Source organism: Octodon degus, unplaced genomic scaffold (genome assembly GCF_000260255.1).
Source record: "Octodon degus isolate 3935 unplaced genomic scaffold, OctDeg1.0 scaffold00009, whole genome shotgun sequence".
Taxonomy (NCBI): domain Eukaryota; kingdom Metazoa; phylum Chordata; class Mammalia; order Rodentia; family Octodontidae; genus Octodon; species Octodon degus.
Genome location: NW_004524585.1, coordinates 29558428 through 29578078, shown reverse-complemented (window position 1 = coordinate 29578078; position 19651 = coordinate 29558428). Strand labels below are relative to the sequence as shown.

At 49.3% G+C, this 19651-nt stretch overlaps 1 protein-coding gene across 2 annotated transcripts; it reads right to left on the bottom strand.

Moving 5' to 3' along the window:
* Positions 1 to 2596: 2596 nt before the first annotated feature.
* On the bottom strand, positions 2597 to 9295 carry Glrx (glutaredoxin). 2 transcript variants are annotated; one of them, XM_023708632.1, is made up of 3 exons: positions 9007 to 9295; positions 4585 to 4704; positions 2597 to 2763 (listed from the first exon to the last, which is right to left on the bottom strand). In XM_023708632.1, exons 1-2 carry the CDS (start codon positions 9211 to 9213, stop codon positions 4591 to 4593), a joined length of 321 nt encoding a protein of 106 aa, XP_023564400.1. In that variant the 5' UTR covers positions 9214 to 9295; the 3' UTR covers positions 2597 to 2763; positions 4585 to 4590. The 2 variants fall into 2 exon arrangements, with proteins under 2 accessions (XP_023564400.1, XP_004625487.1); XM_004625430.2 differs by having other exon boundaries at positions 2597 to 2760; positions 9007 to 9293.
* Between the last annotated feature and the right edge of the window lie 10356 nt (positions 9296 to 19651).

Here is a 19651-nt window from a genome sequence, read left to right as displayed (position 1 = left end):
GAAGAGAAATGGAGGCCATGTGGTGGAGCAGCTGGTCCAGCTGGAGCGGTGCAATCTCCACATGGCACAACTGTTATACTTGGCTTTTCAATTTGGCCATGCTGGGGATTGATCCCAGGGCCTGGTGTATGCTAGGTAAGTGCTCTACCACCGAGCTGTGGCCCAGATTTTTTTTTTTTTTAATTTGAGGACAGAAGGCCCTGATAAGCCAACACAGACTCCTGTTTGTCCTTAGCATACCTTGTGCTACGGATGGTTCTGTTCTCATGCCACACACCTGCCCGGCTGAGTAGTGGGCTCTGACCTGCTTCTGAGAGCAGAGCTGCCCATTCCCACTGACCATGTCTCTGGGGTCACCTGGACCTACGTCACCAAGACTCCCTTGGGACCTCTCTGGCTTCCTCAGAGGTGGCTCTGGTAAACTCCCAGGGAGGCTGAACAAGCATAGGACTCAAAGCTGGTCCTCAGCTTCTCTTGTGATGCTACTCCAACCTCAGTCACAGGGCTGTTTCCTTACGCAGCTGGGTTGGTATTTGCTACTGCTACCCAAAAGGAAAATGTGCTACTATGGAATAGTATGGGGAATAAAACTACAGGGAGAAGTATCAGAATTGATTCAAGAGAAGCGAGCTAAAGGTCACCTGTGAGGAGGGAGGAAGCAAACCATCAAGGGCCATGTGGTTCCCTAAGACACCTTACCAAGAGCCTAGAAACATCCTCCATGTGTTTTACTTCTGACCTAGCAGATAGACATAGACAAGTACACGTGCACAGCACAATCCCGCTTTGCATATCTCCTACACTCTATAGTGTTTTTAAATAGCCATAAGCACTTATGCAATTATAAGTGTATGACAAGGTTTACAATGAGTGAACCAGGCAGGGCTTTTAGTACTGCTCAGCTTTTTTTTTTTTTTTTTTTTTTAAAGCAGAATATATTTATTGAGAGAAAGAAAGCTCCTATCCCGAGAGAGGGACAGGAGTGGGGCCCGAGCGGGTAGTTTCCCCCTGCTCAGCTCTTTGAATGATACGTAATGTCTTGCCTTAATAAAATGGAATTGTGCTGGATGCTAGGTTTACAAGGATGGCTACTTCTAGCTTCTTACCTTTGGGTTTTTCTGAATCTGGCAAGAGACCCATTCCCATGACTGATATACTGTAACTGCTCAGAGTTGTGAGGTTTCTAAGCATCCAGTGTTTCTGGATTATGGGAGGAGCAAAGGCAGGAACAGGAGAGGGAAGTTAATGGAGGTAGAGAGACTGTAAAGCAGGCTGTGAAGCAGAAGGATGCAAACATAGAGCAAGGAGGAAGGGGGCACCAGGAGGAGAAACCAGGAGCAGAAGTGTGAGAGACAAGGAGCCAGGGCCGGAAGTGCGGAAGAAAGCTCAGGGGAAGGGTCCTGCCCAGCCGTGCCCCACCTGCTGGATCCAACCTGTCGTCTACAGCAGTCTTGGCTGGAGCAAGTGGCCAGGACCCATGAGGGGAAACCCCCAGAAATATAAAGCTATTGCATGGATAATGGAAAAACTGTCATGGAAGATGCAAAAGATGATTGATGAACCCCAAACATCAGGAAGTAAGCCAGTGCTGACATATTTAAACTATTTGTCGTAGGAAATTTAAAAATTAGAACAACCATTTAAACAGGGATGACACCACAATTTTTTAATTATAATGGTAGGGACAGAGACACGAACAAAACCTTAAGGCAGTGCATTTCTCGTTAACATTATCCCTTAAAGTCTCGAGAATGTAGAACAAAACTGGATACAAGTCACAAAAGTCATCTATAGCTACTGATTAGAAAAAAACATTAACTGTCCTCACCAGAGCCCACAGAGGGAAATTAATCTGTTAATTCTACAACACACGGTTAAACTTCATGGCAGGGCATTCTTACATTTTTAAAGTGTGTGAGCCATAAAAGGAATCATTTAGGATTGTGTTTCCCAAATTTAGCTTCTTTCTCAGATATATGGGGGGGAGAGGCTGCAAGTTTTTCATGATACCGTTTTAAAGCTCATGTTTTAATATTTCTGGTAACCTGAAGCATTAATACACTGCTTTCGTACATAACAGTATTGCCAGGCATCTGTACAATTGGCCCCAACCCCCACCCACGTGGCCCCAGAGCACCCATGGGACAAGACTTAATTTTTCTGTACAGATTTTCACCTGGGGTCCTTAAACACCACCCCCTCCGAATCGGGAACACTTAAGATGACTTCTGAGCAGACTCTCAAAGAGGGGAAGGAACAGTGGGCAGGCATGTGTGGTTTGCCAACAAACATACCCAAAATATCCTTTGATTTCATCTCCCAGAGTCAGGCTCAGCAGAACAATTTAGGCGGATGGGCAGTAGCCGCTATAGATCCCTTGTGGGCATGCGTGCACATATGTGCGCAAGCACGTATCTGGCTACACGTGGTTGTGAAACACTGCCTTAGAGCGGGAGGTGCTGATATTCAGAACATTGCATTAGAAATGTGCTGAAGAGGAAGAACAGCTTCCACATCAGTGAGTGACTTCGATGCCAGAACACCTGTTCTCCTGGAACCCATGCACCAACTCAGAAGAAACTCACAAGAGTCCATCAACCATCTTGGCCCCATGATGAGGGGCAAATTGGTCTTTTTAATTCTGAGGCCAAAAAAGAAGAAAAAAAGCTGGTTTTGTTCAAAATCCCATCACCAGGAAGTACGGTCATCCTTTTCGATGTCATCGAGATCTCCAGGGGGCACAGCAGCGCAGGGTCTGTTCTGCTAGGAAAGAACAGAATTGGATCTGCTTGCAAGACAGATTCCTGGGTCATTTCCCCCTCATCTCCAAAATGTGGTCTTGCTGTCTGAACACACTTTGCCACAGGTGGCCTTGGGGTGAAGGTGCTGCCCTACTGGGGTATCACAGAAGTTGAAGGATGAGGACAATGCTGAGAAGGAAAGCGTTGAGGCCAGAGGGCTCTAAGGCCCGTGCCAAAATATGGGCAGCTGGGGAGACGTCTCCCCCTTCCCTTCCCATTCTTAAGCTATCCTAAACGTGCTCCCAATTACATCTGGAGCCTCTAATTTTTTTTTGTTTATATTTGTTTTGTTGTTGTTGTTTGTTGACAGAGTCTCACTATGTAGCCCAAGCTACCATCAAATTCCTGCGTGCCTCCTGCCTCAGCCTCTTGAGTGCTGGGATTACAGGTAAGCACCACCACAGGGCTCTAATTGGGCTCTTAGTACATTAGAATCAGGTTGAGGCCACAAGGCGAACACGGACAGGCAACGTTCTGCTGCAATGAGAAGGGGCAGGTTGGGGTGGGAAGCCCTGAAATTGGCATTTGAGTATTTCACAGCGGAGGACTCAGTTGTATTATTTCACACACTTTTTCTCTTCTGTGGCTGTTTGGTGTAACCATCCCAATAAGGTAGGCCGCAGGGATGAATTACTAATCCTAGCAATGGATCCCCCAAAGAACATTTTGGTTCAAGAGCCTCTCATTCCTCCCTTGACTGAACAAACTCTGAAGTCAAAGGTGGCACAATGGCCCGCAGGGACGACTGCTGGCGCAGTGCAGACTGTGTTGCTCCCCCGCCCCCAGCAGCAGCCTTGCTTCTGAGTAGCTCATTACCCCCTCGGCTTCCTACTGAGCCAAAGGTCTCCCTCAGTTTAGGGATCTTATTATACTTTGGTTGGCTTTGGGGGAGCCAATTAGAAGCTCTGCAATGAAGAGAAATCATTCCTCGATTTCACACCGCCCGGAGAAGAGATCCAAACTGCTTCTGTGCACTCTTGCGCTGCCCGGCTTTCCTCCAGCTCTGCTTTCTCTCTGTACGTTCCTCAGCCTGCTCTTGCTTTCTTTCTGCGCCCAGGATGGCCTTACCTGTGGCTATCCAGGGCCCGTGTGCGGACTACCCGTGCCCTTTGTCTGAGCAACTCTAGATTATCTCTCCTTGGCTGTCGCCTTGACAGCCAGCTTCCATGGTAAGGTCCCCTTCCTGTACCAGCTCACCTCACCGCCAGCATCCTGGCATGCCACCGCATTGTCCCGCATGCCCCAGGGATGACCTACCAATTTGGGAGCTGGCTGCCTCTCCAGAACCCAGAACATGGGCCAGCCAAATAGCTCAATGGATTAAAGCACTTGCAAACAGGTGCAGGGCCTGTAAATCCCTGAGCCTGCTGTGCTGGCCCCACCCCCAGGGTGCACTGAGAGGGCAATTGAGACTGGGCGTGGTGGCGCGCGCCTGTAATCCCAGCTCTTGGGAGGCTGTAAACGGGTGTATCACTACGAGTCTGATCTAGTGGTGAGACCATGAACACCCTGTAGACCCTTCCCTAAAATACAGGGGGCGGGGGAAGAACCCAGAACGTGAGCTGCAAGCTCCCTTAGGTGCATCTGTATTTTAGCGCGGTGTCTGCTCAGGAGAAGCGCTCACCAAGATTGGTTACACAGGGCCGAGTATTGGTGTCTCCCATTAGCATAATCCGTTTTTTGTAAAATGGGAAATTCGGAGATTACTGAGGTCAAAGTTGCTCAGATCACCCCCAAATCGCTTTCCCTCCCCCAGTGTAGTTTGAGTCTCCCCAACACCCACCTGGAGTCACTGTAGAGCGCCGATCTGCTTCAGTCGGACCATCAGCTCCCCATTTTGCTGCAATGCCACCAAATCACTGCAGCCGCCTATGCAGTCTTTACCGATGAACACGCGGGGTACCTGCAGGAACACCCAAGGCAGCCCCACCAAGCACTGAGTTACCAGAAGATCAGAGTGAATAAGACTTCATTCTTCTTGATACTTCCTGTGATCCAAAGCTTTCCAAACTATTTTACAACCTCCCCCTTCGTATTCTTTTGGGACAGATATTCGTAGCTTTATGTGTAAAATTAGTCATTAAAGACGGCTTTTAAGCCAGAATACTTTTTCAAACTGAGCAGGTCCTGCATTTGATTGTCCGACTTGTTAAAGGGATTGAAAAATGTCAGTCTAGGGCTGGGGAGATAGCTCAGCAGTCTAAGTGCCTGCCTGGCAAGTGCAAGGACCTGGGTTCGATCCCTGGTACCACATGCCGTGCCAGCCCCACCCTGAGCCTGCTGAGCCATCTGCTGATTCCAGGCACGGTGGTATACACCTATAATCCCAGTGCTAGAGAGACTGAAACAAGAGGATCATTAGGAGTCTGAGCTGTGTAGTGAGATGTGATACCAAATACATAATTTTTTTAAAAAGTTGTCATTCTATGGAAATGTGCTGTAGGGAAAGAGCATTTTTGGTGGCAGTCAGAACTCAGCTCACCCGTTTCCCTGCAGCTGGGACCACACCTGAGACCTCAAGCTGGCTGCCACCCAGGAGGGCATTTGTTTCTCAGTACAGCTTGGAAGGTGTTTGCCTTTGGTCTCTGATTTGTAGACCTGCCATTTATTAGATATAGTTCTTTCTCTGGGCTATTAAAGCACAGGTGAGCTGTGCTCCCAAGTGGGGGGCTCTGGAGTGGAATCCAGGTCTCTCTTGATTACAGACCCCTGGTAAGATATTTAAAGGACACTCATCTGGTTTGGTTCTTACACGGCCTAGGAGGGTTACCCAAGGCCATACAGACAAGGCCGTTGCACTTGCTAAATGAGGGTTCCTTCCAGTCACACTCCTTCTGCTTCTAAGAACCCTCACACTGGGGAAATCCAGAGGTCTTTAGAACCCAGAGGGAAGAGAAAGTCCCCTCCTTGTACAACAGGCAACTTCGAGCTAGATGAGGGAGGTGAGAAAGGCAAACACTTCCCCAAGTCCTGGCAACTGCTTTAGAGAGAATCAAGCTCCCCCTGCCTGCATTTTGGGGGCCTTTTGCTCTTTCCCCAGCAACACTTGGCTGTGGCTGTACCAGGTAGCAGGATTCTACGAGATTCTACCACAGAGAGCCTTCGGCTCAGGGCACTGCCTAATTAAATAAAAACTGACTGAGCTTTAAACCAGGAAGCCACATATTTGTTCTCGAACTTCTGTATTTTCAAGGAGAATGGGGCAATCCTAAGATTCCTGAGCTGGCTATGGGTCCACACCACATTTCTGCCGTTGACTTGACTCAGTTGCTCTCCTTAGAGTCGATTCTAACTTCCAACAGCATCCTGAGAGGACTGGTTCCAAGGCAGTTTTCTCTCATCCTGACCCTTCACCGATTTCTGATTCAAGAGGGCTGTGTGGTGGCCTACAGAATTTACACTTCTAAGACTTTACCAGGGCTGCCGCTGCTCCAGGATCACATTTAAAACACTGGGCTACACTGTGCGGCCATTTATTCCTCCAGTGTCACTTTGAAAACTGCAGCCCTGGGGTGGATGCCAACTCCAAGACACAGCCAGGCTGTCCCCAGGGCGGAGTCTGGGCTCACACACCATCTGGCAGAGGAGCTGGCTGGCCTCAGTGCCACAAGGCTCCTTTCCCAGTCCCCGCCTTGGCTATCCTGGTCAGCAGCATAACTGCTATAAGTCACACTGTTAGCGGCATCTTCAGGGGTAGGGGGTGGGGGTGGGGACACAGGAAACAGCAGAGCCAGTGACTCAGCTGAGGCAAGAAGACAAAACACCCTTGCTGTCTCCTGCTGTGGAGCCCTCACCATCCCAACTGTCAGCACAGAAACTGGGTCATATGGGACCTTGCTCTCTTGAGCAAGTTTTCCCACCTTCACGCAACACTTGAACCCATTTCCCAACGTTCTCCAGTGCAGCCTAAAACCTCAGTGGCTTCTAACCTGAGGCCACGCTGCCACCTGCAGATGTCCTGACTTGTGAGTCATACCGTGGTCCTTCCCAGATCTCTTCCTCCCCCGGAACCCAGAGCGATCCCTTCAAACCTGAGTCAAAAGGGCATCTCGGCTGGCTCCAGAACCAGCGCAAGCCACGTGACAGAAGTAGAGAGACTTCCCGCCTATCTTCTCAGAACTCCTCCTCAGATTCCCCTAACTCACAGTGCCGTAGCCATCCTGGCCTCCGTGCCGCTCGGCGAGGCGCATTTCTGCCCCAGGACCTTTGCCCTTGCTGTTCTCGCTGCCTGGCCTGCACTGCTAAATCCCTGACTGCCCTCTCTACCACCTGGTACAGAAACCTACTCAAAACTTCCCCTGAGATCCTCCTCATTCCATTTCAAAGTACCCTGCTGCCTACCCATAATATCATTTTATTACAGCCATTATCACCCCACTAGAAGGCAAGTTTGAAAGGGCTTCCTCACCCCACCCCTCCCCCACTCATGGCTATTTTCCCAGTCTCCAGAAAAGAGCCTGGTGTCTAGTAGGTGCTTAAAATCTTTTTGTTTTCTTTTGTATCCAGCAAAAACATCCTTTATGCAAAGAAAAACTAAGGGTTTTTTTTTTTTTCAGCCCAAGAAAAACAGAGAATCTGTTGCCAATAGACCTGCCTTGCAAATAGTATTCAGAGATGTTCTTCTGGAAGAACAAAGATGTTATGGACCAGAGACTCCTCTTGGAAAGAAGAAAGAAAGCTACAGGAGGGGTAAATCTAGGGTGCCATCGGGGGCCCTAACCATAAAGCTGAACCCCAACCCTCACCCAACAGGCAGCACCAAGCTCTCCTGACCGAAGCCTAAGTTTCCACCACCAGTGGCATCCTGCCTTCCATGCGCAGCCCAGGTCACTCCAGGGTAACTAGGGCAACAACTGGTCTCACGTTTTCTGTCCATAAACCCTGTAATGTTGCAGGACAAGTCAAGCGCCGAAGGGGATGCTTTCCGGCCTTTACTGTGAACACTATTTCTCAAAATAAACTTAACATACTGCTGCAAAAATAGAGTTTATTTAAAAGAAAATGGAAACAAAAAGGTCAGTAATGAAGAAACTTTTTCTGATTGCGAACAGAAGCTGCTAAGACCCATCATTCCCAAATGGATGCAAATTGAAATCACCTAAAGGCTTTTCAAACCACTGATGCCTGGCCTCAAGGGACTCTGACCCTGTTAGGTAACTAACCTGGGCTATGACTTGAGCAGAAAAATTCCCCAGGTGACTCTGTTCACCTGCAGAGTGTGAGAAACACTGCCCAGGGAAGATTCACAGCAGTAGGGCCAAAGGGTGTGTCATTGGTCTCTGCTCCAGGACCTCTACTCAGAGCAACAGAGTGACAGAATTCATCTTTTTCTGCATTCGGTTGCTGCTGTTTGGTTGGAAAGAAGGTTCTGTACACTCAGAACCCAGAGAAAATCTGGCAACTCAAACCCACACAGAGAGGACACTTCCTTCTACTGGCATTGTGTCCTGAAAATGACTTAGGTGAACTGGGGTACACCTCGTCCTCACCTCAAGCAACAGGATCCCACAGGAAGCCTAGGAACTCAGTCCCATAGCGTGCTTGTCACAAGGGGGACTTTCTGGTCACTGCCTGTGGCCTTGCAGCTGGCGTGTTTGAGGACCCCAGAGTGTGTGACTTGCTCAGGATCACAAGGCAAGCCATTGTGAGAACATGGCCGGAAGTCTGGCCCACTTCAGAAGTCCCGCCATTAGTTGAAAACAAGGAACAAATAGAGTGGAGAATTGGATTTTTCCACTGGAGGAGTAGATAAGAATGAGCAAGGAAGATTAGGGCTAAGAAAGCCCAGAGAAAGACTGAAGGGCGGCAGATCCCTGGGCCAGGAGAAAACACAAGGAAGCCCGCCTGGGTCCACGCTGCAGGCAGAAATGTGCCTGCTCCCAGCCCTGCACGCTGAAAGCTGTCAGTTCCTGGCAGGGCTTAAACAAAGCCTTCAGATGCGGCTGGGTGGCTCCGGCCAGGGGCTGGGCCCACTGACCGCCGGGCACACGTCAGCCAATCTCCCTCCTCAGCCCAGGGAGGACCCTGGCTGCTCACTCATGTCACCCATGTCTTCTCCAGGGCGCCCTCCCCCACACCCTGAAAGCCCTCTGGAAGCCCCGAAGGACAGAGCGCTGGCCGTGTCCTAGAAAAGCACAGACACATTCGTTCACAGTGCTGAGGGGGAGAAAACCCAGGAAGGATCCTTTTCAAAGCCCCGGCTCACCGTTCTGGCGCCTGTCAGCTGTTGCAAATAATCTTGAATCTCATTTGTGTTGCTGGTGGCAGTAATATCCACGAATTCTAGAAGCCCTTCTTTGAAGGGCAGTTGACTGAGGATCTCTTGGGTCTTTCTGCAGTAGGGGCAGGTGGGTTTGATGAACACAACCACCTTCCCCGGCTGGATTTTGCCATTCACAAATGCTTGAGCCATGCTGACAGCTGCAGTCTCCTCAGAGGAACCTCCAGTGGCAGGTACAGCTCTGAGTCTGAACTAAACCACGCCAGCTGCCTGCTATCTGCTAAGGAACCTCCCAGGAGGAGGGGTTTGCCTGGGAGTGTTTGAGTTTTAAAGAGACAGCCCCAAGTCGCTGCAGGTGGGTGGCATTCCCTTCTTACAGTGCCTATAAAAGCACAGCTGGCTATTTTTTTGGTAGCTATGTGCGTGTGGCTCTTGTCCTCAGACCACCCAGCGTGCCTGCTCTTGGCAGAGATCCGAGGTCAGCCACCTTCTGGGGAAGCACAGACCAGCTGCCGGGAGGAGGCCAGTCCTTTGTTTCTTCTTTCTTAGAGACAAAGTTGGTTTTTCAAATATAAACACAATTATTCAGGAAAGCAAAAGCTTTAGCACCTCTGTAGGGAAATTGGGATTGAGAGGGTCACTTGGCCACCCAGGGTGCTCTGCTTGGCTCCAGCAGTGGGTGCCCAGGGTCAGGATGACCAGCATAGCGTCAGTGCTCAGCATCTAAAATATTTGAAGATTGCACACAAGCATCTGGACTTGCAACTTCTCTTTGAAAAGAGAGGTCCAGCAATACTGAGCTCAGCATTCCCTAGGGCCACCACAGCGCAGGCTGTGGGCTCCCAACGTGGCCTCTTGGTGGGATCTTCCCTGGAGACTCCTGCCTACCCTGTCAGCATCTTCAGCAGCCATCCAGTGTGTGGGCAAATTCAGACACCGCTGGGGCTTCAGACAGATTGAGGATTTTCTTCTGACTCTGTAGCATTCAATTTTCACTGGGTTTTTTGGTTTGTTTTGTTTTTGTGTCCTTTTGAGACGGGATCTCTCACTATGCAACTCAGGCTGGCCTTGAGTTCACTTTGGAGCCCAGGGTGGTCTCAGACTTGCAAGGACCCTCCTGTCTCAGTCTCCTGAGTGCTGGGATTGCAGACATGTGCCTTCATGCCTAGCAGTTTTCACTGCTCTTGAGTGGCCCAGGGTGCTGTGTTCCTCATGTTAGAAGACAGAGGCAGGGGCTCAGCACCAGAAAACCTGCTCTTCTCCAGGGCGGCTGTCCTCCCTACCAAGCAGAGCAAAAGCCTTCTACTCCTGTCTCCTTCAGACTCCCCCCAGTGTGTGCTACGTTAGATGAACAAATTAAAGAAAAGTCAGCATCTGCCCCCTCCTCAAAATGTTGCGTGGAAACCAGAGTACAGCAAGTCCTGAGAACACTGAAGCTGGGAGTTTTCACAGGTGTGCTGTGTAAGGCTCATTTTGTCCTTTGCTTACAAATGAATCCGCCAAATGAACAATTCTCCTGGGGTGGAGCTGGTTCCTCAGTTGGGGGCTTACTGTATTGTAACTTCATAAAGGCAGAGCCAGGGCCAGGGCCAGAGGCCACCACTGTCGTGTTGGTGGATTTCCAAGAATTTGTGGGAGAGCAGAGAAGAAAATAGACTCCCAGAAACAGCTATTTTGAAGGGACAGCTTTCTGACTCTAGTTATGTGAATAAAACTGGCAAAATGAGCTCAGTTTCTGGGGCGAGAGAACTCCTTCCACAACACTATGGCCTGGCTGTGAGGTTACAGGAAATATATCTGTGTCAGGCCTTGAGACTTCAGACCCAAAGTTTTGTTTTTTTGTTTTTTGTTTTTTTCTGGAACCAGGGAGTGAACTCAGGCCCTTGCGCTTGTCAGGGACGCGCTTATTCTACTGAGCCATCTCCCCAGCCCCAGACCCAAAGTTTTACCTCAGAAAAGATCATGGTGAGACACTTTCTCCTCTCTATCTCAAACTCAGGCAAGAAGCCTGTGCCTGGCTTTTCCCTCAGTCTGTCTTTCTCCTCCTTGTCTGCTATGGTTTCTCCCTTCCTGCCAGCTTTTTCCTCAGAACATAACTGCGTAAATCTCTCCCATGTCAAAAAACCACCACCACTACTTCCTATGCCTTGCTTTCCGGCCTCTCCCCTTCACAAGCCCTGCTCTGTTGTTGCCACTTCCTCATTTCATTGTGCCTGAGCTACTCACAGTGTGACTCCGCAGTTGAAACCCCTCTATTAGCAGAGCACCTTGCAGCTAGGGTAGCTTTTGGAGTCTAGCCCAGAAGTCTAGCTGGGGCGAACCTCCCCCACCTAGCAGAGGGTCTCTGGGGAACTGGGCCATCTTGGGCAGAGGATGCAGGGGGATCTACTGTCTACCCCACAGCTCGACCCAGGGACTGGTGTCTGAAGCCATAGGACAGATGGACATAAGACACAGTTTTTGTGAGACATGGGAGACAGACGAGGTGGCAAAGAGAAGGTGGCCCCTCAGAGTCCTCTGCCACGTTGGCTTGTGGGCCAGATGCATTTGTGTGTGTGTGGAAGAGCCCAAGGGAGAACACACCCAGGTCTTTCCCAAAGTGCTTAGTGGGATGGGAGGAAACTTTTTGAGAGGCATTTTTGTTGTCCAAATGGTTGGCAGCAAGCTAGTTTTCTATGGGAAATCTCTGCTATTATTATCATGTGATTTCACTGGTACTTACCAGCTGACACAGGCTGCAAAAATCTGGCTACAAATGAATCTTTCCAGGTCCTTTCCTTATTTGCCCATTTGCAAGATTTGCCTCTGAGGATCACTGTCCCCCTCTGAAGCTCTCTCTTCCCAGAGCCAAGGGCAGTGTGACCTTCTCTTTCTGCCTGGAGATTCAGACTCCACCTCTTCCTCAGAAATGTTATGTATGCTGGGCTCACCTTCTCACTCAGCCTCCTCGTGAGATCTTATCTCCCCCTGTGGTTCTCGATAGCGCCTTTTGGCTGGGTATGACTTTCATTTTTCTTGTCTGAACCTCTCTCCTAAACCCAGGAATGCTGTGGCTCTTGAGAAACCAAAACTACAGATTTCTCAGCCTCCTAGGCTCACAGGAGACAATGGGAAGCCAGCATCCTGCTTTTCCACACTGGTCCATCCTCCTGCATGCAGGCAGGGTCAACTGCCTACTCAGCCAGGGCAGAAACCCGGTGGCATCTCTATGCCCCTGCTTCCCCTTACGTGCACTGGCTAGGTACTCACAGGTGACCTCCTAAGCCCCTCTGCAGCCTGAAAGCCCAACAGCTCTGGCAGCTCCAGCCTCCCAGCCCCTCACACCCTCTCCCGAGCAGGTCTACCTGTACTCACTAGTGTGCACGTGCTGTCATGCCGACAAACCTAGTTGCTCCAGGCTCATGTCAGCGTCCCTAGGAGGTGGCAGGAATGACCCGTTCTCCCTGTGTCCTTTGCCACACTCCTACACTTCGGCTGATATCATCTCCTTTGCCCCAGCTATGTGGACTCCTAGCCAGTGCCATGTGTTGGCCACTCCTACCATTTCTCAGAAGGACCTGGTGGCACTCCAGCTCTGTGTCCCCCTTCTATGTGGCTGACAGTGTGTTAACTAGAAAGACCTGCAGGCCCCCTACTTCCCTCTCCTGCAGGGTCAGTACCCTCCTGCTGAGGGCATATGATACACTGGGCCCTGGCCCATCATGGGTCATTGTTCTTTTTAATTAATTCTTTGTTCTCTAAAATGAGCTCCTTGAGGACAGAAATAAAGCTTTCATCTCTGAATTGTCAGAGCTGAGCAGCTAGCTACTCACTGGTCTTTATCCACTCATTTGTCCAATGAATATTTATTAACATTTATTTGTTCTAAGCCAGGCACAAGGATCCTCACATACAGCTCCAGGCCCTAGTAACCTCTAGGCTTGTGGGGGACACAGACGTGGAAAATGGACACAAGTGATGTACAACAGTATCAGCAGCAGAAGAGGGGCCAATCCTTTAGGGAAAGGGCCTGTTATAAAGGAGAGTGAGGCCGGATCATCAGCCATAATAGGAACACAGAGTGTAGCATACTTAAAACATGGATGCATTTGCAGTTAAATATTTCAGTAATGACTAGGTCCCATCCCCCATGTTGAACCATAGATTGCTAAGTGCAGCTGGCTCACAGAAGAGCTACGAGAGGGACTGGAGTGTGCTGGAGCAGGCAGAGCTTGCAGGGCCTCACGCTCCTGGCCCACTTGTGGCCCCCACAGAGCCTGAGGTGGCTGCACAGGGCCAGTGGAGCAGGTGTTGGCTGCCTGTGCTCTACGCCACCCTTAGGACTTCCTACTGCAGCTGTAGGGTGGGGGTTCGGGCAAGAGACAGAGTTGGCAACCTTGGAAACTGGGCAGTGCTGCACTGTGGCTCAGCCGTGCTCCAGGGTCCGATCCTGTGTGAGGCTCTCCCTGGCCTGCGCTAGCCCTGCCCATGGAGGACATCTGTACCTGACTCTCACAGGTCTCTCTCTCTCTCTCTCTGTATTTTTTTTAGGGAATGGTCTACAGGGTGTTCAGGGGTTCACTACTAGATCGGACTCGTGATCTGCCTGTTTACAGCCTCCCAAGAGCTGGGATTACTGGTGCACACCACCATGCCCAGTCTCATTCACTGTCTTAGCGTGCCCTGGGGTGTCTCACAGGTTTCTGAACACACTGTTCCCCCACCACCTCTTTGCAGACCCCTCGATGCAGACGCCCACTTACCGTGTGCCTGGCTCTGTGCTAAGAGCTTTGTGTACATTGTCCCTAGCCCTCACAGCAACCTTGAAAGGCAGTTAGGATGGAAGTGGAGGATGTTAAATTCAGCTGGGAGGGGGAGGGAGGGATAAGCTGCCTCCTAACACAATCTGCCTTCCATTTGGAGAGCGTCTCTGGTGGCCACCATTTCTAAGGTCCAGGTACAGTTTAGACATGGACTGTCACCTGCCGATGCTTCTGATCTGAGAGCCCTGGGTTCAACTGAGGTTTCTTGTTCTCGTTTAAGTTCAAGACCATAGTGTCTGGTACCTTTTCAGTCATTCAGCACACATTGGTCTTGCTCTTGCTGGTGGGCTGATGGGAAGAGCGTAGCCGCTACTGTATTCATACTGGGCAAACTACACCAAGCCCCTGTCCAGGGAAGGAGAAGCAGCACTGTGTTTCTCCTTTCTCAATACCCCCAGTGCCAAGGCAGCAACCCACACAGGATATCCAGTTACCACACATGGAGCTGGTCTACTTGCCACAAACAGAAGCCAATTAGTGGAGAGGCGAGGAGGTATAGAGAAGAAGTTGTATTATAATGGTGAACTAGCTGATCAGAAGACAGCTGGGATTCTCATCCCTAGGGCCTGTCTTGTCCAGGAGGCTGCTTTAGCGACAGTTTATATGGATCACAGTCAGGTGGGTGCCTTTCCACAGGTGGAAGACCCTGGCCAAGTCACACATACCTGATCCTAGTCAGAAGGTATTTCTCAGTTCTTCAGAGCTCATAACCAAAAGCCATTATTCCCTTGTGCTATTCTTATCATTCATTCTCTGTCCACCTGCAGTTCCTGATATATTACTAAAGCACAAGTCTGGATGGGGGTGGGGTGGCATGGGGTGGGGTGGGGCTGGCTGGCTGCCCTGAGGCCCTCTTGCTGGTTGCCAAACCCGGGTAATGAAAGAAAACAAACTTCACCGGCTTATTCTGAGTGGTGGGTCTTCAGTCCATCAGGGAGTTGGTCTCCGTGATTAATGCAATCACTACGTACTACAAACTTGTACTAATAAAAATAAAAGTTCAAAACAAGAGGGATTTGGGCGGAGGTCACAATTCAGTGTTGGGCTTCCCCCCTGCTACTTAGGGATGACTGCCTGGGTGGAGGGTACATGGCTACTTTGGGTTGTGACCTGGATTCTTTCTAATATGTTCTAGGGTACCTGGAGGAAAGGCAGATCAACTTGGAGTTCTGAACTAGCAGAACATAGTACCCCAGGCTCTGGAGCTGCAGGAGTGAGCCAGGTTTATCAGTTGGGACATTTATGGTGGAAAGTAATGGAATATGAAATGGGATTGAAATTAAGATATGTTAAATACATGTACCAACTTCCCCAAATGAAACAAACACATCATCATATAATACCAGCAGGCATGATTCAAAAGCCAAAAACTAGTTTTGACTACAAGGGTTGTTTATTTTTCCAACCTATGGGTGCCCAGGGGTAGGAAGTTGGTATTGAGGCTCAGTGACCCCAGGGCCTGGGGCTGGGATTGCTGAGGTTTTCTGGGTTCCCACTGCCCCTGCCATCCGCATGACTATGAGCCACTCCTGTCTGCACACCTGATGTCCACGCACCTGTACTCAGAGGTAGGAGGCGGAGGCGGCAGAGGCAGGCATTCCTCTGACACGTCATCCTCAGCCTGGGGGTGGTGCCTCATGTCTGTGGACGATGGTGTCCAGAGGAAATGAGAAAGGTCCATCCTGAAGTTGCTGCACAGCATACCTCAGGTTCCCATGACAACGTGGGCTTATTCCTAATGCGTACACTAATAATGGAATGGAGCGATGGTCGCTGGGAGAAACTGGGTTCATCACTAGTGCAGAGATGGTTCCCATTTCTCCTGACTTGAAGATGACCTGTGATGGAGAGCATTAGATTCTTGGACAGATTCCTTGGGGAGGACGCCACCTCCTATAGCAAAGTAGGAAGGCACCACCAATGGGAATATCTCTCAGGTGAACAAAGCTAAAAACACTGAAGTAAAAGGCAGGGCTTCTGCTATTGAGTAAGGGTTTCATCTACTTTGATTCAGTGCAGCGCCTTCCAAGCCCACGGGTTTTCAGTAAGCCTGGCAAAGTGCTATTCACTGAGTGCGTAAATATCCCCCTGCAGTAAGTATCAGTGTTTCCATTTGCAGTAGAGGAATGAGGGTGGGACAGTTAGCGATCACTGATGTGGCCTGTAGCAGGGAAGTAGCAGGTGTGGGTGACAGGCCTGGGTCAGCGAGGCCAAAGCAAGTACCTTCTCCCCAGCTCCACAATGCAAACTCCAAATTCTTAGATGGAGGGCAATTATGAACCGGACAAGGTCCCAAACATGACCCACTCTCACCCCACCCCTGAGCACCTGTAGCTGCCCTTGTTGGAGGCAGCTAAATTAGAGAGAAATATTATAGGCAGTCAGACGGGTCAGGCCCTCAAGGAGACAGCACAGAAGACAAGTTACATTGCAACTGTGAGGGAGATGGATGCTCCCACTGTGGGCCAGACCTAGAGACCAAAGATCGAACAAATGCTGACCGCCCTAAAGATAAGTGTCCGGGATTATCATCACCTTGAGGAAGCCAGGAAGAGTCACTAATCAACCACTACTGGCTGGCTACCTGATAAACTCCTGTTCTATATTCATGCCCGCTTGCTACATGACTCACTTCCCCATTTGGGCCTGGATTTGATCAATTTTTCCAAGCAATGGTGCTTGCGATCTCATTGGTTGACTGTAGTCATGCCCACCTCATGCCCACCTAAGTGAGCTCCCATGTTCTCCACCTTAGATCCGCTTCACCACATGCTTTTACTCTATAAAAGTCCCTGGAAGAGGCAGCTTCCTGGGGACAATCCACTCGGGTCCCCCCTTCTGTCCCTCTCTCAGACAGCTTTCTTTGCCCCAATAAATATACTCTGCTCTTAACCTCCCTTTGTTCCTAAAATTCATTCTTTGGTTTTAGAGAACATGAACTGATCCCAGGTACCCATCAGGTCAGGTGTTCATTTCCCTCTGTCACCCTCATGGTCTTCTGCTGGTGGCTTGCCCTAAGGCCTCCCTGGCACAGGCAGGAATTCACATCCGGGGAAGGAAGGCTGAGTGTACCCCCAGGAGGTGGAGGTACCCTACTTGGCCTGGTAAAAATGTTGGAGTTTGTGCCTTTTCCCTCCCAAACCAGGTAAGACCAGTTCAAAGAGAAGCCTTCTTAGGAATAGGGTGCGGAGGAGGGGGAGGCTAGGCTCGCATTCACCTGCTGGTCTGCGAACAGGGACGAATGAGCCCAGGAGAAGCAGCATGCTGGCTCCGGAGTGTGCTCCTCAAGTGTGAATGGACACCAGGATGGGTCCCAGCCTGGTGGATCTTGTCACTCTCTGCCTGCTTGTCTCTCTGGCAGGCTCCTGGCCACATCCTGGGTCATGGGAACATCTCGGAAGACATGAGATCTCATCAGGCCTGCTGCAGGGAAAAGTCACCTCATGTAGGGGTGAGTAGTCAGAAAGGAGCCGGCACCAGATCCACGTTAGGGTAGTGTAAGAGGAAAAGACTGGGGGTGTGGGTTGGAAGAGAAGAAATGTCCTCGGAGAACTACAGGTCTACGTGCGAGAGGACTCCCCCTGTGGCACTGCTTCTTTTCTTTCTTTCTATTATTTTTTATTTTTGTCTTTTTGAGACAATGTCTCACTGTGAAATTCAGGCTGCTCTTGAGCTAACTGTGCAGGCCAAGCAGGTCTCAAACTCTCAGTGATCCTCCTGCCTCAGCCTCCTGAGTGTTGGGATTACAGGCATGCGCCATGGCATTGTTTCTAATAATAATTATTATCCTAAAACCTGAGAATGACCCAAACATCCTTCCATATGGAAACGATTACACAGGTCAGGATAAATCCAGATAACTGGCTATTTTAAAGCCATTAAAAATAATGAACCATTGTCAGATAACTGTAGTATTACCTCTAAATTGTAAAAACAAAAGCGGTATCTGCAGACCATGCCAAATATCTCCTGGGGAGCCCCCCCCCCACATTTAAAATAAGTAGTCCATATGTAAGAGGCATGACTCACACCCCAGTCCTTTCCTTTGGCAAGCAGTTACACACTAAACCCTGTGACTCTGAATAGCCTTGTGTAAAATCATGAAGCTTAAGTTTGAAAAAGATAGAATTTAGCATTACATTCATCTGGGGACTGAACTCAGGCCTTGTGCTTGCCAGGGAAGCGCTTATTCTACTGAGCTATCTCCCCGGCCCCCCAGAGATAAGTTTGATCTAATACTTTCGTATCATTACTTATATTTTGCTTTTTAAATGTATTATGTAATTTAAACTTTTTTTTCTTTTCTCTTTTTGGTACTCGGAATCAAACACAGAACTTCGTGCTTTCCAAGCAGGTGCCATGCCCCTGAGCTATATCTCCAGCTTGCAATCTTGGCTTTTATCATAAAAGCATCCTTCTTGAAGAAAATTGAGGTGTATCTATATATGCTAATATGAAAGGTATCAAAATAAAAATGTTGGCTGTGTGTGGTGGCGCATGCCTATAATCCTAGCATCAGGGAGGCTGAAGCAGGAAGGTTGCCTTAAATTTGAGGCCAGACTGGGCTACATAATTGAGTTGAAGGCCAGCCTGCACTGCATAGAGAGACCTTGTTTTAGGGGGGAAAAAACCAAAAAGGGGCACCGAGACAGTGAGTTTTGTGCCTGAGCCAGAGGGCACGCTGGTTTGGACCTCCACTGGCAGTCACGTGTGCTGATCCAAGTGAAAGTGCTGGAAAATGGCTGCGGAACTTCAGGATGGAGTACGTCAGTGCTGTCAAGAAATTCTTGAACGGCGGGTCAGCAAATATAAACCATTATCAAAACCTAGGAAGTACATTAAATGTTCATGGAAGACCAGGGAAGATTCTCACCACATAACGTGTCGACCCTGCGCCTAGGAACTTGAAGTTTGTGCAGAACGCAGAAAGAAGGAAGACATTGTTATTCCATCTACTAAAGAATCAGATGGATTAAGGCACCTGTTTAGGCAGATGCAGGGGCCTAAGATCCCCGGCCGTGCCGGCCCGCCCCGCCTCGCCCTGGGGTCGGCTGAGAAGGCGATTGAAACTAGGGGTCGCTGTGCGCACCTGGAATCCCAGCGCTTGGCAGGCTGAAAACAGGAGGATCACTATGAGTCTGATCTGTGTAGTGTGTGTAGTGAGACCCTGTAGAGCCTGTACTAAATACATTTAAAAAAAAAAAAAGAACCAGAAAAGGCAGACAATGTTGAAAATAATTAAAGATCTAATCATAGAAGAAGCTGCAAAAGAAAAGGAGAGAGTGATGATGACTTAGATTTTGCTCCTGATTTAGGTGACGCATGGCAGTCAGGTGGACTGATGTGAGGAACATTAAAAGTCAGTCTAGGAAAGGGAAGTTCTGATCACCTGTTGTCTTTGATGGCGTCACCAAAAAAAAAAAAAGAATACTTGAAGTCCCAGCAAGGAAATCAGAAGGAGCATTAGAAAAACAGGCAAATGTCACATGAACAATATAAATTAGGCAGAGTATTTTACATCATTTAAAAACTTTCATCCAGAGCTGTCTTAAGATAAAAGTTTAAATTGTGTACACTAAAATACCTGACAAAAAGTCAGTAAAATTGAGGTGTCGTGCTGCAGTTCGTGGGAATTCCTTAGAAGAATGTATTATTACCTACTGTCACATTTAGTAAGATTCAGAATTGGCACTTGCAGAAGAACTAGCTGGGTTGGGCATGGTGGTGCATGCCTGTATTCCCAGTACTAGGGAGGCTGAGGCATGAGGATTGCCTGGAGTTCGAGGCCAACCTGGATTGCATGGTGAAACCCTGTCTCAAAAAAAAAA